The sequence below is a fragment of the Spermophilus citellus genome (genome assembly GCF_964194105.1).
Source record: "Spermophilus citellus genome assembly, chromosome: 11".
NCBI lineage: Eukaryota > Metazoa > Chordata > Mammalia > Rodentia > Sciuridae > Spermophilus > Spermophilus citellus.
In genome coordinates, this window is record NC_138192.1 from 74,146,092 (window position 1) to 74,162,980 (window position 16,889).

At 39.5% G+C, this 16,889-nt stretch overlaps 1 protein-coding gene across 1 annotated transcript in view; it reads left to right on the forward strand.

Moving 5' to 3' along the window:
- MYO3B (myosin IIIB) overlaps positions 1–16,889 on the forward strand; it is a gene marked incomplete at its 5' end in the record, with an annotated part of 464,298 nt that overhangs the window by 204,254 nt on the left and 243,155 nt on the right. Inside the window, 7 exons of the mRNA XM_081260604.1 lie at positions 4,373–4,469; positions 5,405–5,521; positions 6,577–6,681; positions 9,958–10,041; positions 10,899–11,101; positions 16,110–16,208; positions 16,541–16,655. Of these exons, the coding sequence (XP_081116730.1) occupies positions 4,373–4,469; positions 5,405–5,521; positions 6,577–6,681; positions 9,958–10,041; positions 10,899–11,101; positions 16,110–16,208; positions 16,541–16,655 (820 nt within the window). The remainder of the gene's footprint in view (positions 1–4,372; positions 4,470–5,404; positions 5,522–6,576; positions 6,682–9,957; positions 10,042–10,898; positions 11,102–16,109; positions 16,209–16,540; positions 16,656–16,889) is intronic.

The following is a 16,889-nucleotide window of genomic DNA, read 5'->3' on the forward strand; positions in this document are numbered from 1 at the left end:
AAATACTGCCGGGCCCTCTGATGGGTTGTTGGAGACATTCACATAGTATTGGTTTCACCATAGTGCAGGTGTAGAGATTGATCAATAGGGAAAGCTGCTGCACTTCAGGAATTCATTGCAAGGAGTAGCTCCTCCAGTATTTGAACTAGTATGCTGCCCTCCAAAGCTCCTTTCCTACACATGGGCTGGGTCAAAGGCATTTTAGGAAAGACCCCCATCTCCTATGCCTGCTGTTATCTTAAGGGAACTCTAACTCTGGCTCTGTCTTCCCATTCTGTTCTTGCTCTCCACTCACTTCTTTGGATTTGATGTTTCATACTCACTTAGGCCATGGACTCAGACACCAGTTCCCCTTTCCTTGAGTCCTGAAACCTAAGTCAACTCCACTTTATACCCTGACCCGCCACTATTACACCAAACCCAAACTCCAGGTAACAGTCCAAGCCAGAGCTTATCCTCTAAGCTTCGACCCCCAAACTCCATTTATTCTAGAAGCTGGGATTGACAGTCAGTAGGACCTCATAAACACAAGTAGGAAAAGGCAATAGACTTTCCTGGAAATTGAAAATAACTTCGGAGCCATTAAAACTATAATGCCTTACCATATACTCTTGATTTAACAGAATGTCTTTTGATATTTATTTATCTATTTGTATATCCCTCTATATTTCTCCAAACTTTGAAATATTTAATCTAAGTATTTTTTTTTTGTTGTTGGTGCTCTATAATTTTTGCAATTTAAAGGAATTTCAGCAAGTCAGCAATAGATGCTATTCTCAAGTAAGGCACTAGGTGGCGCATGTGAATTTTAAGGAAGATTTAAGTTTGTAGTTACCAGTGACAATACTAATGCAGGAAAAATTTTAAAATCTTTCAACTAAAAATAGAGAAATATAAGCAACATAACAGCTTTATAAATATATGTAAAGTCCAAGATAAGGTTTTCCAAAAGAGATAAAAATTGGAATCAATAATGTTTTTTTCTTTTCTGTAGACCCTCCAAATCATAGAAGAAGGAAGAAAATTAAAGCTGGCAACAATTTTAGTGGGGACATCAGTTGTTGGTAAAGGCAGATAGGGATATATCTATATAGCTATATATATCTTTATATTTTATATGTATGTGTTCATATAGAGATAGATGGATTTTTTTTTTTTTCTGGTTGGAAAAGTAGTTGTCTGTCAGCCTGGAAATATCTTGCATCCTATATCAGTGTCTAGATTGCCAGCTTCAACTTGGGGAACAAATAAGTCTGAAGAATTTAACTTCCCATAAGCAGGGAAAGAGATCACACACTACTAAATCTGTGGGTAAAATATTTTAAATGCTATATTTTATTTATAAAATATCATTGAGGAAGATTTTGGTTGAGCTCAGATTTACAAAAAAGCATCTGCATGATTCTTGTAGTTATATTTGGCAGACAGACATAAAGATTGCTGTGGCACACAAATAATCTGCTATGGGCCTCAAGGAGACCAATTTTGATCATGGTGATATTGGATTGAGTATGTTCACACTGAAAATCAACTTTCTACTAGAGTATTTTTATCTGCAAGATTTCAGATGAGATTTTGTTAGTGCTTCCACTTTAGTTGGCTATAAAAATATCTTTCAACATGAAGCCTGACCTTCCTGCATGCAGTTCAGGCTGCCTTTAAGTATAGGTCAGTAGTGATGGGAATGTTTTCCAAAACCCAGGGGTGTTTTCCAATGGTTCAGTGATATTTTGAATTCTGATTTCCTTTCTCAATCTGCCTGTTACTGTTTACCTCTGAGCAATCTGAGATGGCTGCTTCTTTATATTCCATCCAGGGTATTTATTTGCTCTTAGTGGAGAGATACATTAAGAGTGCCTACTCCATCTTGACTGGAACCAGATCTGTGGGCAATTTTAAAATTCCTATTTTTTTTGTCAAATTATATACAAAATAAACTCTAACTTATTTCATATTTCTTACCTTATTTCATATAATTATAAGATAAGAATTTATGAAGGAGATTAGCTAGCTGAATTTAATTTAATGCAAATTTAATCGCTCCATTAATAAATGTTGCATTATTTTGCTTTATGATGAAATTTATGCAAAAAAAGAACTCAAATTTATGTGGAGGAGAGTTTGGACAGAAATGTGCACTCTCCTGTTGTCCTGTTTAGTAAAATGGCTAGCTAGCAGGAGGAAGCAGCTCTGAATAATAGTGAAAATCTGTATTTAAAACCAATTTCGTTTCTCTTTATGTTACCAATATGCAAGGACATAGATCAATAAATTGTTCTGTTGATAATTTGAAAAATGCTTAGGTTATAAATTTGGTTTTATTAAACAAAATTGTCATTCTAATTTGTACCTTATATGAATTAGCAGTAAAACCAGTTCTAATAATAGAAGTGACTAATAGCATGATTCAAATATGCCTTCTTTAAATGTATCAGTGATGGGGATTGGAAATTAAGACTTAATTTAAGAGGCTAGAAAAGAAAAAAGTCAATGTTCTATTTGCCCATTTTTATTATGTTATAAGCCCAAGACTCAATATGCAGAGCTGATGAGTTTGCTTCTTCCTTTTTATTTTTTCCACCTACTTTTGTGAAATGCATGTAGCCAAGGGTGAGGTATATGTTCCCATTCCATGACTTTCATGTGGCACTTACAGTGAAACAAAGCCAGCTTCTGGGATCTGGCTAGATAAGATCATGTCCATGGGTGATATCTTCTTATGCTGTGATGATGATGGGCATGAAAGTTGGCTGGGAAGAACTCAGCCATGATCCTTCTCTACTGGTGGGACATGGAGGTTATTTTACATGTTATTTTGCTCAATTAATGGTGTTCTGAGTAATGTGTGGAGTTATGCAAATTTATTCCATATTTTTGACAAGGATGTAAGAATAGGACTTGGTGCATTTTTTCAGCCTTTGTGCATCTTTTATATCCATGAGTGACTGTAACTGTTTTTACAAACTCTGGGGGGAGAGAGAGAGAGAGAGAGAGAGAGAGAGAGAGAGAGAGAGAGAGAGATAAGAGAAGAGAAGAGAAGAGAAACAAGTCATGAACGATTCTATTTATAAATGAAGAAAATTGATATGCTAATCATTAAGGGATTTGCTGAATATCCTGCACTCCATTACTCTCAAGCCTGAGACTAGGACCCAGAGCTCTTAACCTCTAGGCCAGTGCTCCCCCCAACACCACATGGAGTAGTGATAAGTTTATGAAGGGAATTATAGGAAGGCCCAATTTAACACTGAATTAATTTTAAACCCTGAAAAACTATATTTTGATATGCCAAAGGCAATTGTTATTTATTACCAGCCAAGTTTTTTAAATGCATGGTGAACAATGGCTCCAAGAGAAAAATCCCAACATATACACAAAAGGACATATTTAAGGAACAAAACAAAACATATTTTGTTTCTAGTAGGAAACAAAACAAAACAAAACAAACAAACAAAAAAAAAAACCTGGAATCAGCCTAATATCGACTAACATAGGACTAGGTAAATGAGTTGGTATATATTTATATGATTAGAGTGACCGACTAGGTAGATAGTTTTAAAAATCATCGTGTTAAGTGAAAACAAGCCTGCAGAATGAAATCCACAATATGATATCATTTTTATAATGGAACAACAGAACCTATATATTTCTCATGAGTACATATATAAATTTTACCAATATTTAGAAATAGGCTGGGAAGATGTCTACCAAACAGTGGCCACCTCACTGCAATGGGACAAAGGTCATAAAGGGGTCTCAAATAAGCGAATAAGATAAAATGTAAACTGATCAATTCTTTGATTTTTACTGTATTCTCAGAAGTTTGCTTTAGAAATATCTAAGTTGGGGGTGGTGCTGGCAGAACAGATGAAGGGACCTGGAAGGAAGGGAAGACTTATGATTGTACCCCAGTGAAACTCGATGCCTGAAATGAAAACAGGATGTAGAATGCCATTCGTGAAATTCCTTCCTATTAACATCTCAGGATTTTCCATGACTTGGCTCTTTTTATATGAAATATTGCACATGGGTTGATAGTGATCTTACCACACCAACCAGGAAAGGCATGTAGGAGTGGTTTATTCCTGGAAGTGCTGTGGTTAGATTTTAAGGAAAGTAAATATATGCGATGGGCGGCCATTTGGTAATGCTCCCCACTTGGCAGGAGCGAGACCCAGCTTAGGTGCTCACCTCCCACTGGTAGCTCCTCAGGGAGAGCCTGGGCATCTGCACTTGGCTTGCATTTACTCTCTCCATCTCTGAAGTCTCTTAACGTGTCATGTGACAACATTGGGAACGAGCCATCCTCATTAAAACCTTCTGCTATGTTATTTACTGCCTGAATGCCAATACTCTCTTGATACATTTCTAGGCATGAGAGGATGCATACCAGGGGACCCTATCATGTGCAGGATGCTGAAAAATACTGCCTCGAGGATGATTTGGTCAATCTCGAGGTCCTGGATGAGGTACTGAATATTTAGTAGACAGTTCTCATTGGAGGCGTTTGTTGTATGTGAATGGTTTGACCTTTCTGTCGTAGACCATGTTCTTCTGAGGTCATTTGACAATTTAATTGTATAGCCATGGGGTGAAACTCAGGGAGCATTCGGTTGCTGTGACTATGATCCTGTTTGTTTTCATTTAGAGCCCCTATAGTGATGAAGAGAAAGAATTTAGATTTTTCCTATAAAGCCCATTATATGATAGGGCTAAATGATGGATTCTATCCCTGAAATTATTTTCTGCCTAATAAAAAATGGCAATTAACCCTCAAGATAGTTGTTTGTTCTTCATTAAGAGGCGCTTCATTTAGGGAAATAGTGAAGTTAATATAGCTCACATTCTAAAGCTGAATACTGTGATAATCCTCATTTAAAATATGCACATTTAATAGAGCCGTTAATTGTGCTGGACCTGCTTCTGCTGAGTCTAACTCTTGGGAGCTTTAATTTCAACGACTGAATCACTAATGCATAATGTCAAAGTGTTCAATTCCATATTCCTACCACCTAGATTTTAAGTGCAATGCTTTGAGAAATGAAATTACTATTTTGTCTGTACTTTACCATAGAAGTAGCCTAACTAAATTCTAAGTAGAACATTTTGATTGGGTAAGACAAGTTTTTTTCCCAATAACAAATAAAATTTTTGTTGACTATTTCAATATCCTTTAACAAGTCCTAATTTTTTCAGTATATCCCTATTTTTCTTCTTTCAAGACAAATATCTGTGCCATTTTAGTGACTTGAGATCAGTAGGATCATTGTATAATTTCAATGAACTACTTCAATCTTTTAGAGAATAATATTCTTATAGGAATAAATTCGTTGTTATTTTTAGAATCTCTGGCTTGGTTGAATATAATGTCTACTGCTCTCAATACCTCTTTTCCGCTTCTCAGGAAACAATTATTCATCACTTGCAGAAGCGTTATGCAGACTCACTGATTTACACATATGTTGGAGATATTCTAATTGCCTTAAACCCCTTCCAGAATCTAAGCATCTACTCTCCACAGGTAAGGAATACTTTAAGAGCATGTGTTAGTCAGTTTTTTTTTTTTTTTTTTTTTTGCTGCTGTGACTAGAAGACCCACCAGAGCAATTGTAAAGGAGAAGATGTTTATTTGAGGGCTCACGTTTTTAGAGGTCTTGTTCCATAGACAGCAGGCTCCATTCCTTAGGGCTCAAGGTGAGACCAAATATGATGGCAGAAGAGTGCAGTGGAGGGAAACAGCTCATATGATGATCAGAGAGCAGAGAGAGAAAGAGACTCCACTTGCCAGATACAAATATATGCCCCAAAGGCATACCCCTGGGACTCACTTCCTCTAGCCACATCCTACTGGCTTTCAGTTACCACTCAGTTAATCCATCAGGGGATTAATTTATTGATTGGGTAAACCTTCTTGCATTGCTTCAGACATGAGTTTTGGGGGGACAGCTCACATCTAAGCCTTAACAGAGCATAAGTCTCCTTGAAGAAATTCAAAATTACTAAAGCTGGCCTGGGGTTGTTGCTTAGTGGTAGAGTGCCTGCCTAGCATGCATGAGGCCCTGGGTTCAATCCCCAAGGCTTCTATCAATTGGTCAATCAATCAAATTAATAATAAATAAAATCATACAAGCAAATGGAAAGAAAGATGATGTGGTAATAAAATCAAGCCACCCTAGAGGTATATATACTCAAAACTGCAAATAATAATGCAACATACTAGAAAGGTATGGAGGGTAACTTTTTAAAGCAAGCTACAACAATAGCTAACAATTATCAAGTACTTATGACATGCCAGGCACTGGGTTGTGATCATTTCCCACAACTCTGTGACATAGGTGCTATTAGTAAGCCTGTCTGGCAGATGAGGAGACTTAGCACAAAGAAGTTAATGCCCTGGCATAGGCTCCCAAGAGCTGGAATTTGAACTCGGACCTGCAGACTGCAGAGCCTTCCTGAGACAACAAGTTCCTACTTAAGTAATTCAACCTTGGTTTCCTGGGCAGCAGATGGTGAAAGCATTAGATGGTCCACTGGACCCTTAGAAGTTTCCTTTAAATTAGTTACTGTTTTCTTCAGTTTTCCAGGCTCTATCACGGGGTGAAGCGCATCTCGAATCCCCCCCACATATTTGCATCAGCAGATGCTGCTTACCAGTGCTTGGTTACTTTCAGCAAAGACCAGGTAGGGACCCACCTTTCTTTCCTAACCAGGTACCCTTCAGCTCCTGAGTCTTCCCAGAACCTTTCCCTTCTGCTGCTGAGGCTGCAGGAAATGGGAAATGAAATCGCAGCTCAGGGCAGCTGCAACACTGATAAGGCCACAATAGCAGGAGAAAGCAGAGCCCACTTGGAGAAATGTGAAACATTCACACCAAGAGCACTCACCTCTCATAATAAGTAATAAGGTTTCTAATACAAATACTGTATTTCACCACATAATCATTGAAGATTTATGCCAAGGTGTGTGTGTGTGTGTGTGTGTGTGTGTGTGTGTGTGTATATGTGTGTGTGTTTTTCAAAAAGTTAGGATACAACCATTATGTGATTCTTTTTAAAAAAAAATTATGCCAGTATTACTCTAAATATAATTTATTATTAAACTGTCTTTCGTTTAAGATTAGGATGCACAGAATACTTGCAAATATACATTAAAATGGAATAGTCCAAATGGGTCATTTTTTCATGATAGTTTAATGAACATTTTTTTTTGTGTCTGGAAACAAAAGTTAACATTAATTGTTATTGATTTGTGCATTACAGTTGAAATATTACACTTGAGAAAATTTACTACAGCGTTGCAGAATATAAACTTAGAAAATTTAATTATCTGTGTCTAAAGATTCTGCACCGCTATCACTGGTTAATCTGATACCTCATCTTTGATATTGTTCATATAAGATGTGTTTACTGTGAGTACTGCAGTGCTCTAAACCAACCACACAAGTTGAAAGTCACCTTTCAGAAATATACTGACAATGTGCATGCACTGCCCTGAGAATCCCAGGCTTCAGGCTCACAGTGCATGAGAAGACAAACGTGCACCCATACACCACTGGTGAACACATTGCTCTCTTTACCTTTTAAACAACATGAGAAATAGAATTGTACCTCATGATGATTATGGAATGAAAGGTTCTAAAGCAGTTTTTTTTTTTTTTTTGTACCAGGGATTGAGTTCAGGGGCATTCAACCACTGAGCCACATCCCCAGCCCTATTTTGTAATTTATTTAGAGACAGGGTCTCACTGAGTTGCTTAGCTCCTCACCATTGCTGAGGCTGGCTTTGAACTCAAGATCCTCCTGCCTCAGCCTCCTGAACCATTGGGATTATAGGCATGTATCACCCATAAAACAGTTTTTAGACTGAAAAAATAGGTGCAACAGTTATTTGGTAGTGATGATCATGTGGTGAAAACCGGTATAGTGAGAACATGATTACATGACAATGATAATAATAGTATGTATAAGGGTATAAATGAAATTCCTTCCTATTCAGGTCTCAGAATTTTCATGACTTGGACCTTTTCACATGACATTTTGCACTTGGTTTGCCAGTGATCTTGCATCACACTGTTTAGCTGCTGAGAAATTGTGATGGGCTGGGCTAAGACTGAATGAGCTTTAAACTCAATGCCAGTTCACCACAGATTTTACTCACCCTTTAACCCTCCAGACTTCCCATTCATCGTAGTGATACATCCTACATTTGACCACTCCTTTACTCTCAACAGGTGTATTTTCTTTATTCTGTGTGAGATGTGATATAGTTTGGAGTGCAGATTTTATGAGAAAAATCACCATGTGTATATTTCCTAAGACCTGCAAAATCCGAACTTGGGGTTGTTGAGAAATAAATAAAATTTCAACAATACAGGTTATAAAATGGAATGCATGGATTCACTGTAGGTTAGAAACTTGGTTTCTCCAGGTTCTTACTGCTCTCAGAGATTTGTGAAATGCCCATAGACTTTATGGAGAGGAAATAAATGGAATGAGATAATGTAGTTTTCAAGTTAAGAAAAGTTACGCCCACTATTCTGTCTTTTTTTCTTTTTTCCTGACACTAAATGTGTGTTTTCCAAACTAATCAGTTTTCCAGTTCTCTGATATCAACTGGGCATCCTACAATTCAATTCAATTCAATTCAGTTCTGACATTATCTGGATTTAGACTCTACAAGTTAAGGGCTCAATCCAACAAAACTGCCCTGATTCAGAAGCCAGCCACAAATGGAGTAGCCAGGCATCTTACAGTTCTACCAAACCAAATGCAAATTCAGGGGTCACCAGGACCCCCCTCGGGTTTGCTAATTCACTAGAACAATTCACAAGATTCAGGAAAATACTTGTTTACTGCTATATTATAAAGGGTACGACCTAGTACCAGACACATGGGAGAGATGCAGAGGGCAAGCTACGGGGGAGGCACATCTGTTCTGGACAGCCCTCCCTATACTCCATGTGTTCACCATCTTAGAAGCTCATTGAAATCGTTGTTCAAGAGTCTTCATAACTCAATCTCCAACCTCGTTCCCCTTCCTGGAGTTTGGGAGGTAGGGCTAATGGTTCCCACCCTCTAATCACCTGCTTGGTCTTTCTGGTGACCAGTCCCCTCTAGAAGCAGCCTAGGTCCCTCACCTTGAACCACTTCATTAGTAAACTGAGGTGTGATTCAAAGGAGCTCCTTGTGAATAACAAAAATGCTCCTATCATTCCGGCCACTCAAGAGATTCCAAGGGTTTATGCCAGAAACCAGGGATGAAACCCAAACTTTTTATTATGCCACAGCCACTCATTTCCTTTATGCATGAAGAGTTCCTAGAAATGAATTATAAAAAGGTCAACAATGCAATAAAAAATAGGCAAAGGATATGGATAGGTTGTATAAGAAAAATACAAATGACCTTAAGCATATGGAGAGATGCCCAACATTACTCTAATAAAAGAAATGCAGATTAAAATTGCACTGAGAATTCATTTTTTAACCTATCAGGATGGCAAAGATCCAATCTACTGTGTTAGTGAGGCTGTAGGAGGGCAGGCATTTTGATACATTGGTACAGTCCTTAAGAAAGCAATTTGGCAGTATCTATCAAATTTATAACGAATAACCCCACTTCTCAGCATTTATTCTGTAGATGAACCTGCATATAAATATAATGACCTGTGTATAGCATTAGTCATTGAAACATTGTTTGTAATGACAGAAGGAAAAAAAAAAACCTCAAGTATATCAAGAAACAGATTAACGTATGTCTGTACATTGAAATGACAAGTAGCTGTGCCCAAGGTTGAAGAAGCTCTCCATGTACTGAAATGGAAAGATTTGTAGGATAGATTTATTGCTTGGTGAAAAATTGAAGTATACAACAGAGGATGTAATATGAAGACCACGGCTGAATGTACAAGTTGTTTCATGGCCCTGAATTCTTCTCTCTATACTCCATTTCCCATGTCAGTGCATTGTCATCAGTGGAGAAAGTGGCTCAGGGAAGACGGAAAGCGCCCACCTGATTGTTCAGCATCTGACTTTCTTGGGAAAGGTATTGACTGACCTGATTTGTGTATTATGGCTAGGAGTTCCTGCAGAGCAGCTGCCTGTTTCATAAGTGATGGTAGTACTGCTTTTTATTAGGGGTTACATAAAAACATTCCATCTTTGTTACATTTGCCTCCTGGGAGTTCATCCTCTTAAGATGTCAGCATGCCAACCTTGTTTCACATAGGGAGGAAAATAATGAGAGTGCGAACTCATCAGATTATTGGCCATTAATTTTTCATGTTTTCAGTGTAATAGAAACATGGAGCTATTAAATTGTAAAAGTGATTAAACACTATGAACAGATCAGGGAGAGCTGCTACGGGAATGGGAGGGATGGAAAATGAACATCTTTGGCAAAAGTTAAGGGAAATGAATGTTTAAGTTTGGTGAAGTGGACATTGAAGAAACAATTGCAGAATTAGCCTAGTGGTTGCTGATACTCAGAATTAATGTGTTATATAACTAAAGAATTTCAGGAATTTCAGGAATATATATTTAGTAGAAGAGGCTAAGTGAAGACTATAATGAATGACTGAGAAAAATTATGGCATATATCTATTTAAAGTTCTGTTTAAACTGTTTTGCATTTTACCTATCAAAGATTTTAAATGAAAAAAAAAAGATTTTAAATGAGATACAGCAAGATTTAAAAGCTGCTGTCCTCACCTAGCCTAATCTGATTCATAACCACCTGGTGAGTTGCTTATTGGAGAAAGTGATGCAGGCACTTGTTGCTAATCCCCCCAAATGGTGCTCTTTGGAAATAGTGTGAACTTTAGCAGCAAGAGAGGGCCCCCAGCAACTTTGCTGGAGTAATGTTTCTGAAGGCTTCTCTTGACTGTCCTCTGTCTGGCCCAGGCCAATAATCAGACCTTGCGAGAAAAAATTCTACAAGTCAACTCCCTGGTGGAAGCCTTTGGGAATGCATGCACGGCCATCAATGACAACTCAAGCCGTTTTGGAAAATATCTGGAAATGATGTTTACACCAACTGGAGCTGTGATGGGGGCAAGAATCTCGGAATATCTCCTTGAGAAATCCAGAGTTATAAAACAGGCAACGTGAGTGCACTACTTATCACTGTTTTTATTCTGCCATATAAATTTGGAGGCTTTGGGATTTTGTGTGTGTGTGTGTGTGTGTGTGTGTGTGTGTGTGTGTGCACATGTGTGCTGGGGATTGAACCCAGGGGCACTGTACCACTGAACTGCATCCCCAGCTCCTTTTTCTTTTCCCCCCCATCCCTTCCCTTCCTCCCTCCCTCCCTCCCTCCCTCCCTCCCTCCCTCCCTCCCTTCCTTCCTTCCTTTCTTCCTTCCTTCCCCTCCCTCCCTCCCTTCCCTCTCTCCCTCCTTCCTTCTTTTTCCTCCCCTCCCTCCCTCCCTCCCTTCTCTGTCTTTCTTTCTTTTGAGACAGGGTCTCACTAAGTTGCTGAGAGCTCCAGTTGCTGAGGTCAGCCTTAGATTTGTGATTCTCAGGCCTCAGCCACTTGAGTTGTTGGGATTATAGGATTTCGGTGTGAGCCATAGTGCCCAGTAGCTTTGAGAATTTTAATGGTTCCATCTTCATCCTTGCTCTTTCCCATTTCCCCAGCCTCCACAAGAGCAAGGAATTAATTGTTTAAGCAAAGGATCAGTGGTAATTTTTGACCAAAAAGATATGAAGGGGCACAATACAAAGGGTTGGGGTTAAAGTGCTTTTGGAATAGGTGTACTTGCTTTTCCTAAGCTGGCTGTATCAGTAGAATTTAAGAGTATTGCAGACACTTTTAAAATTCATTAGATCTGGGCTGGAGATGTGGCTCAATGGTAGAGAGCTTGCCTTGCATGTGTGAGGTCCTGTGTTTAATTCTTGACACCACAAACATAATTTAAAAAAATCATTAGATCCCTTAAAGTTGAATTTGTCTATTTAAAAAAAAAGCAGAGGATATTCCATATGTTCATTTTTTTCCTCTCCATGAGAGAAAAATATTCACAATTATTCTGTCTTAAGAAAAACAGTATTAATAGGTAATCATAATTAGGGGCTGAGGTTATGGCTCAGTGGCAGAGGGCTTGCCTAGCATGTGTGAGCAACTGGGTTCAATTATTAGCATTGCATATAAAGAAATAAAATAAAAGTTCGTTGACAACTAAAAAACATTTTAAAAAATAGGTAATTGTAATGGATAGCATGGGCTTTGTTCTGGGTTCAAATGCTAGTCCTGATATTGTGAGATCTTGGGCATATCACAACACTTTCTGTGCCTAATCTGTCAAATGAAGTTGCTATTACTGCCAACCTTAGGGTTTGCTGGGAGGATTAATGAGTTCATTTATATAAATTACTTTAAAGAATGTCTGATATGGTACATGCTCTCAGAGTGTTAGCCACTCTTGCCATTATTATCACTGCAGGACACCAGAGTTCCTCAGGAGTATAGCTTTATCTGGACATAGACATACACTATTGAATGCCTGCTGTATACCAGTGCTGTGTTCTTTCCTGGGGCTGTAAGAGTCAACAAGGCAGACAAGATTGCTGAATTTATAGAGCTTGAAGTACGTGGAAGAGATGGGCAGATCTTGGTTCTTAAACAAATAAATGCAAATGTAGAGCAAATGTGATAATTGCCAGAAAGCAATGTAAGGTTCTGGGAAAGTGAAACAGGAGAAAGGAAGAACACATCAGCTAGTCCTTGAGGAAAGAAGAGCTCCCCATACCAAACATTGAATATGAGATCTGAGGATCACTAGGAGTTAGCCAACAAGGTGGGGATGGGAGCAGGAATCTAGAGAGTGGCAAAGATGAGACTGAGAGCAGTTTGTGCAGGGCTTTGGAGGCAGGCTGAGGACTTTGAACCTTTTTTGAAAACCACTCTTAGGCTGTGGAACATTTCCAAGAAGGGAGTTACAAAACCCAACTTGCATTTTGAAATGCTAACGCTAGTTTCAATGAATCAATGGAGATGAGAGAAGGTTTGTGCTGAAGAGTCAGGGGCTGTTGTTAAATCTACATAGAGAATGTCAGCCTGGATGAGGTGTAGAGAGGGGACCTTCCCAGGGCTGCTATGCAAGGAGAACCCAAAGGCCTGGGTTTAGCCTAAGAACCCAAGCACAGGGGTGGGGGGGGGGGTGCAGTGCTGGAGCACTTATCCGGCCTGGGCGGAGCCTGAGTAAATCCCTGGCACCATAGAAAACCAAAGCAAAACCTCAAGCGTCTTCCTCTACCATGCTCTTAGTTTCCTCACACAATGGAGGCTGGCGTGAACATTAAACAAGTGAACAGGAAATGGAGTGAGAAGCATTTATGTTTCTCTGTGGCTTCTTGATTTATTTTTATAAGATTCCCTGCTTCTTTCTTTGTCCCCAAATTAGAATGATTTTAACCTGTAGGGAGCTACCTCTGACAGGATGGAGATTATCTTGTTCTGTGTTCACATGTAAAGTGCTCTTTTACAAAGCTAATGTGTGGAGTGTTCCTCTCACACCTGCACGGATTTCTGGGGAGTGTGGCTCCTCACTCTCCTCACCTGCAGCAAGGGCTTAATAATGCCAACTCCACAAGGCTCTTAGGAGAATTGAATGAGGTGAAGAGAAGGAAGAGCCTTACAAGTCCTGTTCATCCATGGTGGTTCTTATCACTTGTGGGCACTCTGTAGGATTCCCCTTCCTGGTCCCCGGGTTGCTGAGTGTGGTCTTATAGTCAATTCTGGAAAATGGGCATTTACTGGAAACTCTCCAGAGGCTGGCAAAGAGTAAGATGGTGGCTGCCCCATGGGATGGGCCACTCATAACTACAATGAACACAGCTTGACTGCTGATCCCCCATGGACAGGGACTCTGAGCAGAAAATAAGCCTTGGCTGAGATTAGGCACTAAGATCTCATGGTATTTACAATGGTGGCAAGACCTAGCCAATCCTGATAGATAAAGGGATGGAGATCAAACCGAATTAATGCTAGGGATGGATTTTGAGGGGAAACTTGAAAGAATTGAGAATCAGAGGTGTTTGCTAAAAAACTGTAGGAAAATACAATCAAGATGGGTCAGCCAAAGCCTTCACATTTAATGGAAGGTTAAGGAACAAGTGGTATTTGTGCCAGGTGTACCTCCTCCAGACCCAGTGCAACCCCCATCCCTCCATGCTCAAGGTAGAAACCAGGAGGCAGACCCCAGCTCCCATCCTCATTCCATCTATTAGGCTGTTCTTTTGGTTGTTTCTCCAAAGCATGTATTTAAGCCCACCCTCTCCATCATCTCTGCCATTCCTCTATCTAGGCCACATTGCTTTCTCATCTGGACCTCCCAATGCGTCTCTCTATATACATTGTGGTTTCTTACAATCTAGTCCCATGCTGTGGCTGGACAGTACTTTCACTACGGATCTGTTCACATCACGTACTTCTAGTGCCTCCCAAGTCCCTGTGTGGGCTGGTGCTGCCTGCCTGTCCACTCCTTCTCACTGGCACCCTTTTCAACCTTCATGGGTGTTGTGCTCAGAGCCCTTGTGTATGTGTTGCTCCCTGTTTAGAAGCCTTCTTTCCCCTTCTCTTTGTAGCTCCTTCCAGCCCCTCTCCAGACATTAGGGCTTCACGTTACCATGGTTTCCTCAGATAGGCCCTCCCCTGACTTGACACAGGTCATCCCTTTTCCCAGCACTCAACTCAGCCCCCTGCTCATTTCTTCCAAAGCCCTCATCTGGTGGGCATTTCTATTTGTTTCATCTAACCCATCTCCAGAAGGAATGCTCCAAAAGGCCATGAAGCTTCTTAGTCCTGTGTCCCTGACACCCCACAGCACGGTACCTGCTTTGATCAGTACTCAATACATTTATTAGTTGAATAGTAGCCTTTTTATTATGTGTCCATATCCCATAACATCATATCGTATACCTTAAATATACACAATACAATTTATTTTATTTTATTTTTTATTTATTTTTTATTGGTTGTTCACAACGTTACAAAGCTCTTGACATATCATATTTCATACATTAGATTGAAGTGGGTTATGAACCCCCAATTTTACCCCAAATGCAGATTGCAGAATCACGTCGGTTACACATCCACAATTTTACATAATGCCCTATTAGTAATTGTTGTATTCTGCTACCTTTCCTATCCCCTACTATCCCCCCTCCCCTCCCCTCCCATCTTCTCTCTCTACCCCATCTACTGTAATTCATTTCTCTCCTTGTTTATTTTCCCATTCCCCTCACAACCTCTTATATGTAATTTTGTATAGCAATGAGGGTCTCCCTTCATTTCCATGCAATTTCCCTTTTCTCTCCCTTTCCCTCCCATCTCATGTCTCTGTTTAATGTTAATCTTTTCTTCCTACTCTTCCTCCCTATTCTGTTCATAGTTGCTCTCACAATTTATTTTAAAAGATAAAGATTGATTTTTAAAATTATTGAGTGAACAAATGAGTGAGGAATGGCAGATAGGGACATCTGGGATACAGAGCAGTGATAAGAACATTTTTCCCATCATAAACTGACTCCAGCTCCCAGGCTGTGCACATATCTAAAAAGCCCCTGACCAAAGTGGCCTAAAAGGGGTAGACAGCAGAAGACCAGAGAGACTGAGGAATGACATTTCCAGTCGTACCTGAGAGTACACCAACTTGGGAGCCTGCAGACCTCAGTTCTGGGACTAATCCTTCTCAGTAGGACCTGCGAGGGACTTCCTGCCCAAGGTTCCAGGAAAGGAGGAGTTTGACTGATCTAAGTTGAACTTCACTGTCTCTGAAGCAACAGGGGTTACTAACAGAAGGCATGTGACAGATGAATAGGTGTGGGGCTGGAAGTGAAAGAACTCTAAATATGTGTAACCTGAGCACTTACCTGTTCCATTCTGTAAAACCTCCCTCTGCTTATAGTAAAGTGTGTTTAAATATGTAACATTGTATTACAGTGTGAATCCTAACTCTATTACTATTCAGCAATTGGAGTGAAGTATATTTAATTAGCTAAGAATGAAAAATTACCATAGAATATTTTGCAACGAAAGAAAAATGATATAAATGACTTAGGATGGGGAATCCCAGAATATGGTCTTAATAAAGTCTCTTTCTCTTTGTTTTAGGGGAGAGAAAAATTTTCACATATTTTACTATATTTATGCTGGTCTTTATCACCAAAAGAAACTTTCTGAGTTCAAACTTCCTGAGGAAAAACCTCCTAGGTAAGTATCAGGGATTTGGCTTGTTAATTTTGCATGAATGTACAATTAGCAACTGACAAATTCAGAAGTAAATAGATCTGCTTTCCTAACTGGAAACTCACAGCCTATTTAACTTAAATACATAGGAGGAAGTGGCCATTTTCATTTTCTAGAATATTCAAAAACTCAACTACAGCCATTTTGCTCAGCCTTGTACACCATTATTCCCCCACAGTGTTAGATGGTAAAGGAAATGACTTCCAAAGGAGCCAAAGTGGCACTTGTCCTGGACCCTGAGGTACCATTTTCCAAGTCAGTCCTCATGGTGTTTGGCCATATTCCATTTCATTTAGGTACATAGCTGATGAAACCGGAAGATTCATGTATGACATAATTTCCAAGGAGTCTTACAGAAGCCAGTTTGAAGCAATTCAGCATTGTTTCAGGATTATTGGATTCTCTGAAAAGGTAAGTGATTGTCAGGAGAGAAACTCAAGAGTTACTATTCTTCAATGACCATGAGTGAAGACATGGATGTTCTAGCTTGGGGCAGGATACTTTCCACATCCTACAGTGGTCATCTGAGAAGGTCTTGCTACTCCAAGTGTGGTCTGAGGACCCAAACTGTTATCTCCTGAGAACTTATTCAAAATGCAGACTCTTGGGTCCATCCAAGAATGACTGAATCAGAATCTGCATTGT